This window comes from Chiloscyllium plagiosum, unplaced genomic scaffold (genome assembly GCF_037043375.1).
Source record: "Chiloscyllium plagiosum isolate Xiang-an unplaced genomic scaffold, Cpla_swu_hap1 HiC_scaffold_30, whole genome shotgun sequence".
In the NCBI taxonomy this organism is placed as follows: domain Eukaryota; kingdom Metazoa; phylum Chordata; class Chondrichthyes; order Orectolobiformes; family Hemiscylliidae; genus Chiloscyllium; species Chiloscyllium plagiosum.
Window position 1 is genome coordinate 32,754,432 of NW_028270168.1, and position 14,869 is coordinate 32,769,300.

Consider the following 14,869-nt stretch of genomic DNA (forward strand, 5'->3'; position numbering starts at 1 on the left):
TGCTGCAAGAGATACAACTAATTTTCTTATTTGGTTTCCAGACTATAATGACCATTTTGAAAAGAGCCATTTGATGCAAGTTTCTTGTGTTTCTAACTTACAGGTTTCAGTGAACTTGCATAACATTTCATTTCCATGCAGAACTTTAAGAATAATTTGTAGCATTGCTGTATGTGAAGTTTGACTCAATTTTTTATTTGGCTTTTCTCATTTGGTTATACTTTGTCTTTTAAATGAATTTGCAGAACAGATATTTCAGAACATCAGGCAAGAATATAGCCGCTTCCAATGGAGGAGACAGTTAGAAGGAAGTTTTAATCCAAGTGAGGCAAACAGTTCTGTTGAAGGATCATCTAATACTTTGTTACTAAATGCACCAAGCTCACCAGGTAAGCAAAGACATTCAAACTACATTTCAGAAATTTGCATTAATATTTTTGTTCGTTTTAATCATGCTAGAGAATGCCATAATAGCAATCGACAGATTAATTTTGTTAATACCACAACTTACCTCATTAGTTTTGGTCTCCCATCTTAACCTAACTCAGCAAACAAGCTGGGTATGGGAAATATTCAACAAGGAAACGAGTGTGTACTTGGTGCATTCAGCTTGCTGATTGCTCCAAATGATCTTTATGATGTCTACAACAGTAGGCATCAGGCACTGTACCTTCTCTATGGTATTAGCATTAGGCATCTGCTAATCAGTCACTACCATTCTGGCACTTCTCCTATTTACAGGCAGGATATTCCAGCAGCCTAAACCTGCATTACAGGGTGCACCTTTGCATATAGAGCGAACAAAACATTAGTGATGTTGAACAAGGTTTGGCAAAGGTGTTGCGAACGTTCAGTAGAATGTGTATGCATTGTTATTTTCCCTGCTTGTATTTGGTATGCAGTAGTCTTTCAATACTGATCTCCTTCCATAGAACCTTGTCTGTGGCAATGAAATGCTGCCAGTGTCCCCTCAACGCATTATCATCTTTCTCCTCTCCTGCTCCTGAGAGTTGATAAGTCCCTGGGTTCTAATGGATTTAATCCTAAGGTCTTGAAAAAAGTGGCTGATGAGATGGACTACCATATCAACTGATTTCCCCAAAATTCATTTTGCAGAGAAACCTCGATTATTTTGTTCAGATAATTTCGTTTGGTTAATTGATTTAGTGCCTCTCCTCTAGGGCTTAGAGTTTTCTGAAGTTTCCTCTTTTTTTTTTTTTCCCCCCCTCTCTCTCTCAGGGCTTATTTCTGAGCGCACACACTCCTGTGTACAGAACCTGCAGCATTGCTGAAGCCTCTTGACACACAGACACGCAAATGCACAGACCGCTCCTTGTTCAGGAGTAGGCAGCAGCACACTGCGTGAGCCCCAACAACCAGTCCAACCCTGCAGACTGCTGCTGCCTTTAGGGGGTGACTCTCAAAATAGTGTACACACATGCAGCAACACCACTTTTTGACAAGTTCTACCTTTGTCCTCAAGACAGTGTTGGAGAGATTATCTGGGGAAGGAGGATTTAGGGTACACCCCTACATAGAACTCCAGGGAAAGTGTGGGGAGAGAGGGCAGGTGGTCAGTCATTTGGAGACTGGACTCCCATCTGTCCAGAACTGTTCTCTGCAGCATTTCAGTAAGCAGAGTTCATTTTTAATCACTAAACAAAAGATGCAATCAATGTTGGAAACACCTCTTTGTAATATTTCTATCAGGACCATGAGATCATCTTTGGGTAATTGATATTCTGATAATCGAGGTTCCTCTGTATTCGGGGAAGATTCCTTTTAGATTGAAAAATAACTAATGCGGTTCCTTTATTCAAAAACAAGTGAGACAGAAAACGTCTGTCAAAGGGAAGATGTTGGAATCTATTATTGAAGATATAATAACAAGGCAAAAAAAAATCCCCAAAGAACTCTGGTTGCTGAAAATCAAACAAAAGCAAAGGTTACTGAAACTCAGCAGGTCTTGCAGCTTCTGTGGAGAGAAAGCAAAGTTTAATGTTTCGGGTCCAGTGACCCTTCAGAATAGGGCACTGCTATTAATTTTAAGGTAACTGAGCAGAGCCAATATGATTTTTGTCTGCGAATGCACTTTCATTTCATAAAAATGAAAACACTGTAGGAAATTAGTCTCCTTTTTTTCCAATTTGATCATCTCTTACAATGCCTTACATTTTCAAATGTAAAAAACATTTCAAAACTTGAGTCTAGAGAAACTCTGCAGTCTTTTTGATTTAATCGTTTGACGAGTCAGCCATGTCATCAATGCAGTCAGTCATATTTTGACTGGCAGATGTGGCAAGGACACGATGGGCTGAAGGGCTTTTTTTCCATACCATGAAATTCTCAATTCTGTAAATAACTAGGAAAGGGAAGATGCTTCTACAACATGAAGGCAAGATTTGACTGCAAATGGCAATGCAAGAAGAACCATTGGTGAAAGTAAGACTCGGTCTGTCTCAATGACACTTTGATGTATAAGCCTTTATCCAATAGTTAAATCCAAAATATGATATTCATTGGATGTAAGTTTGCACGCTGAGCTGGAAAGTTCATTTTCAGACGTTTCATCACCATTCTAGGTAACATCAGTGAGCCTGGATGATATTGGCTGTAGAATAAATACGTGAATAACATGGTGCAACAGTGGGGGGTAAAACAAGCTATTTCAATTTGTTAAGCAAGTGAGATGAAACATTTGACTCACGCGACCTTTTTGTAGGAGCGGTAGTAACAAAATCAAAACTTTCTTTTTTCTGGAAGACATAAGAAACATTTACAGCTAAGTAGAAACATCAAGAAATTTACATTTGATTCAAAAGGCAAGAACTTCTGTGTGGTCTATATGGCATATTTAATGTTACAACCGATATTGAAAACATACCAAGTCGCTAATGTACAGTATAATGCTTTAATATTTGATTTTTTTAAATTCCGGTGAAAGCTCTTGAATTTTTTAAAACCATACTTATCTACTTCCAAGTGTCTATGAAATCCGGGTTAGTGAGAAAGTTTATATGAGAATTTCCATTAAAAAGAATTGAAGCCATGCCTTGTCTTAGCTTGAAAAAGCTGTTAGCTCCTCTGGATCTCCAAAGGTGGTGCTGACTGTCAAATGCAACAGCTTCCCTATAGAGATAAATTAATTTGTAGTAAAAGAGAAAACTGATGGCAAAGGACGCTACTTTTAGAAACAGGAAAGAGAACTCTCGCGCTCTCAAGGCAGATATTACAAAGTACAATTGGTTTGTCATTTTTTTTTTGTTGTGCGGTCATTGGTGAAGCCTTCAGCAATGGCCACTTGTTTTAACTTGAGCATTATCAAAAACCACTGTATTTGAACTGGCTTCATATTGGTAGTTGACTGTGCATTTTGTCCTGTGTCCACAAAAATACATGGATATCTTAAGGAGGAGAGTCACATTTCTATGATAGTAAGTGAAATTTCCCTTTTACTGAAACAATGTTCCTAAAATTAGTGTGAATGATTGATGTTAGGAGTAATTGTGTCAGGTTGAAGTCTGGGATCACAAAGCAAAAGATCTACCTTGAGTTGACAGTTGGTACGTATCATACCAAACTCCTTTGAGTGCAAGTTCTCTGTAAATGCTTACAAATGAGAAATTATTTGAATGCCATGGGCTCTGCTAATGAGAGGAAGGGACCTCAAAATTTTGGTCCACTGTGCAGAGGGTGGCATGAGAATGGGCTGTAAACTGCAGCTTTGGGAGAGATTGCAAGTTCCATTGGTAACTTTTGACTTTTGTATCATTTCTATTGCTCCTGTAATGTAGGATTAATTTTGCCAACTTTGAAATATTGGGTAATTCAATTTTTTCGAGCACAAAACTGATTTGCTTAACAGGAGTAAAGATCATGAAACCACTAACCAAAAAAAGATTTGAAATGAAAAGGAAGAAATTCCAATTCCATAGGTCCCTCCTCTTATCCTTTTAATCTTTCCCTTATCTTTATTCTCCTCTTACTTTGTTTCTCTATCATTATAAGTTAACAATGTCTTTCAAGTAGATGGTATAGTCACATAAAAAGGCTATGTAATTATCTAGAAATTTGTTTATTTTAGGTGATTTTATCACAATTGCTCAAAGGTGAAGGATTATGCAGTTATTGGAAATTCTGATCATTTCTGGCAGCTGTAGTTTGGCTGTTGAATCTAAGATCTGCTTTAAGAAGCCATTCAACATTAAAGGTCTGCAGTAATCGCATCAGATCCGTAGGCCAGTGATAGAAAATAAAGTTTCTTCAATCGGAACTGCATTTGTCCCTATAACTGAAATTCTTTTTGTTTTGATGTAGGGACGTTATCTAAGAAAGACCAACCTTTGTTCACGTTACGACAGGTTGGAATAATCTGTGAGCGCCTGCTTAAAGATCATGAAAGCAAGATCCGGGAGGAATATGAACAAGTTCTGAACACAAAACTTGCAGGTAAGATAACTTGAAAAGTTGTTCAGTTCAGTGGAGAACTGGGAAACATTGAGCAGCATTGTGTGAGAGTAATAGACAGTATTATAATGGTGAATAAAATTTCAAGTTGTGAATTCTAGCAACCATCTTTAACAGTACAGTAAGTCCTCCTGTAATATGGCCCTGTTTTTGTGTTTAAATCAGAAAGCTAATTGGACCTGTAATCTGTGTTTTGAAGGTTAATTTTAATATCATTTCCCTGATCCGATTGGCACCATTCTGGTATAGTTTTACCAGTACTGTATTTTCGGGGGTCTCCCTTTCTGACATGTAGTATCTCCAAATGTCTGAACTCAGTGGATCCTGAGGCCTGTATCAGAGAGCCTTTGTCATTAGACTTCAGACTGTCTGTCTATTTGAGCCATGATTGATCCAAGCCATTCATGGTGACTATCTGATGGCATCTCTTTGAGACTGTGCTGCTTTTTGGTGTCTACTCCCTCCTTCCAGTGTCTGCTCCGACAGAGTGGAGTTCGAAAATCTACTGAACGGAGCCATGACTGGCCCTACTGACCAGGAGGAGGAGAAAGGCCAGGGCTCCACAGCTAACTAAGAGGAGCAAGTCCACAATGTTGAGTGAATCCTGGAAGTGGTTAGTGGTGATGTGGTCAGGAATGAGCAATGACTCAAACTGTTCTAGATCTTGATGATGAACCACTTCCTGGTGTAGACTGTGGCTCCACCTTTTGGCATATCTGGGAGGGGTGTGTGTGGAAAGTCATAAGTTGACCGGGCAGTGAAGATCAATTAGTAGTCCACAGGAGGTGCTGTAAGAAGTGACGTTCCTGCATTTTTAAATTTGGTCAATTAAACAATGTACAAATTTACCCATGTAATGTCAGCATTGAGGATAAAGCGTTTGTGATTTTCTGATGAAAGATTTGGTGGAACTTTGTTCAGGAATGCAGCCAAAAGCTATTGAGGACTTGCTTCAGTCTATGTACACATGGTTTAGATATTATATAGATGTCTGTGCTAAAGTGGTCTTTAGAAAAACAAGGTTGTAATATGTGAATTGCAGCTGGATAGAGACAGTCTCTGCTATTGTTTATTTTCTCCCACTGACACTTAGATTTTTGAAAATACTTTGAACACTTGAAAATCTCTTCTGATCTTTGCATAAAATGATTGGAATACCATATATTCAATGTGATTCTTTTCAATAAGTTTGGAAATATTTAAAGTTTGGACAAAATCTTAGTCTTGCAAATCTACATGGTATTGTTTACAAGTTGACCTAAGTTATCTTTTTAAGTAATTGCTGCATCCTGTTTTGGTTCTGGGCACAACAAAACTACCAACTTCACTTTACCCTTTATCCTTCTGTCTTTCTTTATTTTATGTTTTTGCTGCTTCCTGTTTGTGTTAGCAATGGTCAATCTGGGCACCTGTCATATTGTCTTGTGGGTAGTCAAGAGTGGGTTTCAAGATTCTTGCAGCCTGAAAGGAAGAAATTGTCTTACGATGATAAATATACAATATGCAACAAGGTAGGAGTAACTGTAAAGCTACACTTGCTCTTTAACTTGGAGAGCAATTTTTGCAGTTGCCTGTCCCACTTGTTAACTTTGAGAGTTGGAGAATTAAGAAATACTAGACAATTGGGTTGAAGTACTGCAGCATTATTTGTGCACAAGCAAATTCTGATCCTCCCAACAACACTTGAACAGGTCTTGTGTCTTTTCTTTTAAGAAGTGCAAAGTGTGAACTGACCACTGGTACATTGAAGACTTTATAATGATTCTGTGAATAATTTTACCCAGACATACATGGATATTATAAATGTCAAAGCAATGTGGTGAAGAATTCATCTCTAAATTTAGCTTTACTACTTTGCTTGAAGGCAGATCTGAACTGCAACATCAAGAATCCCAGAATTGTTATGATGTAGAAGGTCACACTTTTTGCATGTGGTGGTATTCAAATGCAGCTGCTACCCTTGTTTTTTTTTAAAAGATGAAAGTGGTTGTTGGTTTCGGAAGGTGCTGCATAAGGATCTTTGGTGAATTCAGCCCATTATCTTCTCCAGCTCTTTGAGCATTTGACTTAATGCCACTTGCTTTTTTATGCCACTTGCTTTTTTTTCCCCTTGTAGCCCTATACGTTTGTGTTTTTAGTTAAATTGTGTCACCTTTAAAGTCTGCTTTCACTTTCATTTGCTGCTTTTATTTAAAAAAAGCTTTACATTTGTGCCCTCTGTTTTGTTTGATGCTCTTACCAATGGGAACAGTTTCTTCTATTCTATCTTGTCCAGGCCCCCTCATGATTTTGAAACCTTCTGTCAGTCCACCTGAGTATATGGAGCCAAGTCTGTGTTCCTGCAATATTTCAACATGGATAGTACTCTTTCAGTTTATACTTGCATTTTAACACAAAAAAAATCTTTTTACGCTTCTCCATATTGAACTCCAACTATCAGCTATCTGTCTACTCCAAACTGTCAGTATTCCTTTGGAGACCTTTTTATACTAATGTCCTCTGTACTGTGCTCCCAAATTTTATATCCTTTGACATTGTCACCTGCACACTAAGATCTAGATTTCGTTGTTAACACACGAAAGGTGAGGGACTCAATACTGACGACTGAGGAGCTCTACTATAATCCTTTTTGTCCTACCTGAAAAATATGCACATTAATTATTGCTTTGATTCCTATACTTAAGCTACTTCCTGTACTTTTTAAAACATTAATTAATGGGATGGGGGAATCACTGGCCAAGCCAGCATGTTTTGCCAATCCCTAATTGTCCAGAGAGCAGATGAGAGTCAACCATGTTGCTGTGGGTCTGGAGTCGCATGGAGGACAGATCAGGTAAGGATGGCAGTTTCTTTCCCTGAAGGGTATTAGTGAACTAGATGGGTTTCTTGACAATTGACAATGGATTCACACTTATCATTATTCTTGCTTCCAAATTTTTTTTACTGAGTTCAAATTACACAGTCAGCCGTGGCGGGATTCAAACCTGGGTCCCCTGAACATTATCTGGGTCTCTGGGTTAACAGCCAAGCGATAATACCACTAGGCCATCACCTCCCCATTTTATAATACCTTTAGTACTGTCCCTTTTGAGCTATAGTTTTTCTCTTAGTTCTGTGGTGTGGCTCTTGTGTAGAATTTCTTTTGCAAGTCTATGTAGGGCACATAAAAAACATTGCTCTTATCAACCCTCTCTATTACTGCTTCAAAAAAAATTCCAAGTACTTAGTTAGACATTTTTTACTCTCAAGTCCATATTGGCTCTTCTGAATTAACCCATACTTTACTACATGCTGACTAATCTTATCCCGATTGATTCTGGAAGTTGCCCCACTAGGGGTAGGGCAAAAAGATGTCTGGAATCGATCCCGGCTGGAACCCAGTCCCGAGCCCAAGAGTCTGGCTGATGTGACTAGATATACTACTTTAATCCTGAAGCAATGAATAGTGATGGCAGAGACTCCAGTTTTCTTTGTGTGGCTGACGAGGAATCTCTTGCTATTAACATCTACTGTTGGGGTACATTGGAAAGATGTACAGGTTGATACTTTGCCTTTTTGGCAAATGTTATGAAAGCATATTCCTTGGTCATCCAGCCTGGATTGAGACAGTTAACCATGGCACTGATACGGTGCTAAAAGATCTCAAGTCTTTAGATTGTGGGTATGAAACGTAATTGTTCCAGTAGTGTATTTCATAAGCTTTGTGATACCAGCTAATTGTATTGCTGTTCAAGTCAGACCCCAGATTGAAACCTGGCTTGATGGATTTTTTGTTTTCTTAATTAACATGCTTTTTAGTCACTGGGACAGAATCCTGCAAGGCTGTGGATTTTAACAGGACTTATTAACAAGAAATAAGTAAAAGCCAACATTTTAAATATAGAACACAGATCTTAAAACACCCATCAAATCAAAATCTCCACTTGTTTCCTGCCACGATCCATTTGTAGAAAATCAAATCCTTGGAACCAGCACCTGTATATCAACTCTTTTGAGTACAATTTACTAATTCACTCCATTTGTTTCCTGTGAACTGTGGCGGTAAATCCTTACATCATTAGACACAAGTTTAAAATATTCTGTTTTTAATAACCTGTATATTTCTAATTAAGCTCTATTTCTTTCTTAGTTTGGAGGCTTCATAAACTACCCTTCTGCTGAGGTGACCACATTTTTCCCTGAGCCATCCTCTCTACTCCTGTAAAAAGAGAGCGCCAAATTAGGTCTCCTCTGAACTTGCAGTCTTTATTTTCTAAACTAAAATTAATCCCTTGGTTATTCTGAACTGAAAACAAGTTAATGACCTTTTGAAAACCACCCCAGTTTAAACAATTTTCCATTGACACCACAGGGATTTCCACCCACATGCTTTCTGAGAAATGCTGGATTAGGGGTTCTGTTCTGGAAGGAAATGCTGACTTTTTTTTTCTTGTTTTTTAAAAAGAACTTTAACCAAGTGACCTCTATCTGTGCCACCAATTTGAAATCCAAAATTCCAAAAATGATATATACTGAACCCATTGTGTCACACTTGTCCTAAAAATGACAAAACAGATCCTTTCAAACTTAATTAAAATATTTTATTATTACAAAATTATTATGTCAAACAAATTGAACTCAACTGTTTCAGACTAAGTTCTGTTGCATTCTGTATTAAATAGAATATTCTACTTTTCAGAACAATATGATGCTTTTGTGAAATTCACACACGATCAGATTATGAGACGATATGGAGAACGACCTGCTAGTTGTAAGTATAGATTTCTTGTAGGCTTTGCAATTTAATTTTTCTACAAGTTTAATGACCAGGAAAGCCATTGGACTTGTACCTAACCCCTCTTACCACTCAGTTAAAATATGAATATAAAGAGTTTGCATTCTGTAACACTGGCTATTAGATTCCGGTTTACTTTTGGTAATTGTTTGAGAGACTAAAGCAATCTAACACTTTTTTTTAATATTCATTCTAGAAATATAAACTGTTTACCAGCTCTTAGAAAAAACTTGTACAGCATTGACACTTTTCTTTATATTGCCAGTGATTTATGCACCAGCAAGTTTCTGATTCGATCAAATATGTACAATTTATGAAAATCCTAGTGTGTTTCAGGTTGGGCATTGTGTTTCACTCTAATGTTGTGGTTTAAATTGAGCTAGAACTGAAATCTTAAATCTGTTCAGCTTAGTCGTTGATTGGAAAACTTGTGAATTTTTTAAATATTTGCTGAACAAGTGGGTGTCACATTGTCACTGCTTTCATTATCATCCATCCCTGTTACACCTGAGTTGATAAGTGATATGATGGGAGCAGTCGAGGAAGGTTTGGCATGCTGTTGCATGGTGTATATTGTTGCTACAACCTGCTGATAATGAATGTTTAGATGAATCAAGCCCTGGTCAATCAGACTAATTTCTCCTGCATGATGTGGTTGTTTTGCAGCTGTGCATAACCAGGCAAATGGGGAATATTTCATCAAGCTGTTAACTTTGCCTTGAAATGTTGGAGACACTTTACTACAAAATGTTCAGCCTCTGTTCTGCTCCTATTGTCACAGCATTTTAAAAGCAGCTGTAATTAGGGTTGCGATGAATAGTGGCCCTTTTGAGTTTAGATAAGTGTCATTCATTGAACATTATAGAGAGCTAGTCAGTTTTGTTTCTTGATAGAGATGTTCATTCACACAGGCAGTGTTATCCAAAAAAGCATTTGAACAGAAATCTGCAGGTAAGCAGTTTAGAGAAAATAGATTACCTTGAGAACATTAAGTGAATGATTGATATCCAGTACTTTAGTGTTACTTTTTAAATGAAGTGGATGTAAAAAGCAAATGGTAGCTCCCACAAGCTTATGTGAAATGAATTGAGTTGTGTCAATTTAGGAAAACTGAGACTGAATAATAAACGGATATTTCCTGTGCTTGACAACCTGGTTATTGTCATTGGCTTGATCCTTAAAATTGAATTTTGTTTGCCCAATATGCCGTGACTCTTGTTGAATAAAGTACTTTGAAGGTGCAGTGAGTTGACTAGGCCCATTTTTGTTTTGGAAAACCTGGTAGCATTCTATCCACAGCTACAATGTGAATAACTATTCTGAGACACTAGAGGGCAGCTAGCCCATTGTAGATTACTATCAATAGAAGTGGACGCAGCAGAATTTCCACATTTCAGTGAAACAATATACATTTATGAATAGATTTGGCACAATTTTGGTTTTAATCATTATTAACGTAGTAAAGATTGAAAGCTCTAAACTATATTTTTTTAAAAACTGCTTGATTTCTGTAATGATCCTGTTTGTGTGCAACTGTATAAACTGTTGTAATCTTGTCTAATGAAGTTTATCTTTGCAAACTTTAGATAGTGCACTTCCCTAACTGTTAGTCTTTTATTAATGTGTAAATAGTGAATTGCAAGAATTTAACTGGATGACTGGCTAGTTTTAATTGCAGTGTTCTTGTTCTTTTCATTTCTAATATACTGTCTTACAATACTTCTTTTTTCCCTACAGATGTGTCCTGAAGCATTTTGTGATTGAACGGGTGTTGGCTTTCACCTCAAGTCAGCTGCTGTACTTAATGAGAACTAATTTTGGTGCCATGTTTTACCCACCTTCTACTTGAGGGATTTTAACTTTTCACTGCTGGCCCACCCTACCTCTTGTAAAATGAAACAAAAAGACAAAAAAAATCTGACTTTACCAGGCATTGTGCTATCAGTACAGAGATTTGTCTACTTTCCACTGCTAACTCTGCTACTGTGAGAATAACCTGCCATTTATTTCCAGTTCAAGAAGCTGAATACCAAGCAACAGTTAATCTGCTTTTAAGAAGTGGCACTGAATATGGGATTGTTACCGTGCAAACCTTTTGAAAGGATTAAAGTTCTGTCACAAGTGATTAATCTGAATTTTGAACATCATTAAAGTATAAATTTCAGTTTCTCTGTATTGATCTGAAAAATGCAGTGCACTACAGTAATATTGCAGAAATCTCCATTTTTTTTGTAGAATTTTTAATTCAGTGGAGCATTGTTACCTGTCAGCAACAGATACCTGTAACACTGTTACTACACAGTAAGTGGGATGTGTATATCCAATCTAGTCTTTGAATTCAAAGTTTCAACTGGAAACCTCCAAATCGCGCACACAACCTGGTCTGAAGCAAAAATTGACTGAGGCAGAAATATAAACATCCATGGCTCACTGTCCAGACACATGAAACGTATACTTGTGAAAGTCACGAGAACAATGCTAAAACCTTTTATGGTCTCATATTAGGAATGCATGATATGTCAGGGATCTGTTTATTTCAAATTTTCTTCTGAAAGTAGAAAAGCCAGTAATCATTTATGAATGGTACAAAGGTTTAAAATGGGTGAAACCATCTTTTCTTAAATAGTCCTGTTCTTGGTTTAAACTCAGTTTTGTAGAATTTGTCTGTTTGAACAATAGTATTTTTACCTGTTGTACCAAGAGTTTAGATTGGCTTTCAATCTTGTTTCATCATTTTGGCAATTAAATAGGACTAAGATTACTTGAGCTGGCTCTTTAAAGAGTTGCATAAATTGAATTTTTAATTTTAAAATGATTCTAAATCTCACTAATTGAGAGCATTGGCCTTTAGCTCAGCGAATATAACATTTGTACAATTCTGTTTTGAAGTGCACATATGATCACAAAATGGATTAGATCATGGGCTGAGATTCAGAAACTGGTCTATTTGGGAAATAAATTGGCTTGTGCTGGACTCTTAATTTGCATATTCAATCAAATGAACTTAAATCTAGATGCTTTTGATATTCTGTCTGCTGGCTACAACATCAACTTTATAGATCTTCCCTCTCATTTAACAAGTTGCAAATCTGTAAGGACAAGCAGTGGCATTTTTTTTAAACCTACGCTGTTAGAACAAATTGCAATGAATGTTTGTTTTTAAAGCATCCTAACCAAAAAGTGCAACTTCACTGTTGTCTTTGTATGTTTCTTACCCTGTGTGGTGTTAACAAGCTTAGTTTTAAAGAAAATTTTGAAAAATATCTGAACTGGGCATCTGTTTATACCCAGCTTTTGATTTGAACATTTGAGGATTCCACATTCCCTATTTATTCTCTTTGAAAATTGATTTTGTAACCTATATTAGTCTTGCATTTGCTTGTTTGCCTGAGTTTTGTTTCCTAGTTATGATTTCAGATGACTTGTATTTAATAAATCTAGAGTGGCCTTATTAACATAAATGATGTTTTGAGATTATAGCATTGTCAGAACTAAGGATGCACACTGATGCTTTTATAAAACTTGGCTACTACATAGAATATGGAGGTTGCTATAACAGTTATGCACTCTCCTAGTTAAGATCCTACACCTAACGTGATAATCGTTATTCAAGGAATCAGTATAGTTAAATTCTTGGAAGTGAGTTTGTAGTCTAGAGACAATGTTTTGTCAGTTCTTTCCTCCAGTTGTAGGTAGTTTTAAAAGCATACAGTTGCACTAGTTGGTTACACTTCACAATATAAATTTAATTTGGACAGAATTGCAGACTTTAATTAAAAATTGGAAATTTAATAATTACATCTGTACATAGAACGATTATAACTTGGTTCAGCTAAAGGTAACTAATTGAACTTTGGCTCTGCTCATTAGAAATAAATGGCTCAAGGCCTGGACAATTAATTTAGTGACCACAATTGAGCTGTTCAGTTTCATCTTAGATGGGGTGATGATTGAGGAAAGTGCATTTTCAAATGATTTTGTACATTGACAGGCTGAATTGTTTGAGATGCTTGTCCTTTCAAAACTTGCCAACATTTTGATGTTTCCAACTCTCATCTAAAGCTCGAGTACTTTTTTTTTTAAATATCCCATCACGTTAAATAGAACTGATTCTGAAGTCACCTTTTTTTAATTGGAGTAAAGTGGCTTTCGTTTTCATGACTCATTAGTGTTTAATCAGGTTGATTTCAAGTCCTAGCTTTAAATAAACTCCCACTACCAGTGCCTTCCATTCAACAGTAACTCTACATTATATATATTTTGTCAACTTTTCATGGAAAGTAAAAGAAAGTCCTCTGCCTGAACTACTTGGTCAAAGACGAGAGAAATCTTTTCTCTGGAATCTCCCATTTCTTCGCACTGCACTAAAGGACACTGATTTCAAATTTTTACTATAGAAAAGGCAAAAATGGAAGATATTAATTTATTGAATGGAGTGTGATGTACTAACTAACATTTGTTGTAAGCAAAGATCACTCAAAACGTGATCTGTTTTCCAAAAGTGGTATATCAGCTAATCTTGGTGTGGGTGGAGAAGGCAGGAGAAAAGCAGAGGAAAAGCATAAGTTGGCTAAGTTTGAACAAATCTTGAGTGATAGTAAAGCATGTTTGTTTCTCTCTCTGTGCGTGTGTGTATGTGTATTTTGGGAGGAAAGCTTTCCTACAATCTTGTCAATCCTGTTTTAAAAGTCTTCCCTGTCTGATTCTTTTGTTTGCCTTATCTTCCCTGAGTATTATAAATTGAAGTTGAGTTATTAAATATCTAGCTGGTTTTTGGCAGTATATAGTACTAGCTCATTCTTGTTACATTAGAATATCCAGAAAATTTGCTGAATATAAATGACAGAATAGAGGTCAAAATTAAAACCTGTGTGAATCTCAATTTTTTAGAAGGTTTAAAATTAGTCTGTGCTTAGAACAGGTTAGTTTGGCCATGATGTCTATTGCAACATAAATTGAAAATCCCTGAAATTTAGGTTTTAAATGAGCAGAGGACACAACTTGTTCTAATTGCACGCACTCATGAGAGATTCTGAAATCATCCTTTTATATTCATGTGCTTCTCTAACAATTACAGGACAGTTAGTGACAAGGCTATTGACTCTCTGCAAAGCAAATGTTCTTGCCCATTGAGGTAATATTTGCTAATTGCTGAAGTGTTCTGTGTATTAGATGTATTGTTTGTGGATACTGCATCTCCTTTGTTTTACTTCATTAAATGCCATTTTGTTTTATTGAACTCATTAAATAAATACAAATATCAACTTGATTCCTAATTTTGTACATTTTAGAAGAGTTCAGTAAGTTAGTCTTTCATACTGTGCAACATTTTACTTTTTAAAGTTTTTTTTTCCTGCCTGACTTCCAAAACTGATCAAAAGTAAATTTGGATGAAATGCTGAGACATTGCAAGCAGTCTAAGATTTGTTGCAGTGAACCAAGATAAGCTTGCAAAAGTTATTGGCCCTTACAAAAAACTTGAACCATAAACAAGTGTTTATTTTACAGATGAGATTTAAGCATTTTACCTTTTTATTTTCATGAATTTAATATAGTCCACAAGTGTACATTAATATGTGTATGGCAGTGATTCTGAAACGAGTCTGAGGATGTTTGCTTGTATATTTG

At 36.5% G+C, this 14,869-nt stretch overlaps 1 protein-coding gene across 1 annotated transcript in view; it reads left to right on the forward strand.

Annotated features, from left to right (window-relative positions):
• The window catches only part of akirin1 (akirin 1), a 35,871-nt gene extending 21,361 nt beyond the window's left edge, over positions 1 to 14,510 (forward strand). The window contains exons 2-5 of the mRNA XM_043717812.2: positions 246 to 389; positions 4,318 to 4,449; positions 9,146 to 9,217; positions 10,979 to 14,510. Coding sequence (XP_043573747.1) covers positions 246 to 389; positions 4,318 to 4,449; positions 9,146 to 9,217; positions 10,979 to 10,989 — 359 coding nt within the window. The 3' untranslated portion in view covers positions 10,990 to 14,510. The remainder of the gene's footprint in view (positions 1 to 245; positions 390 to 4,317; positions 4,450 to 9,145; positions 9,218 to 10,978) is intronic.
• The last annotated feature ends 359 nt before the right edge of the window (positions 14,511 to 14,869 follow it).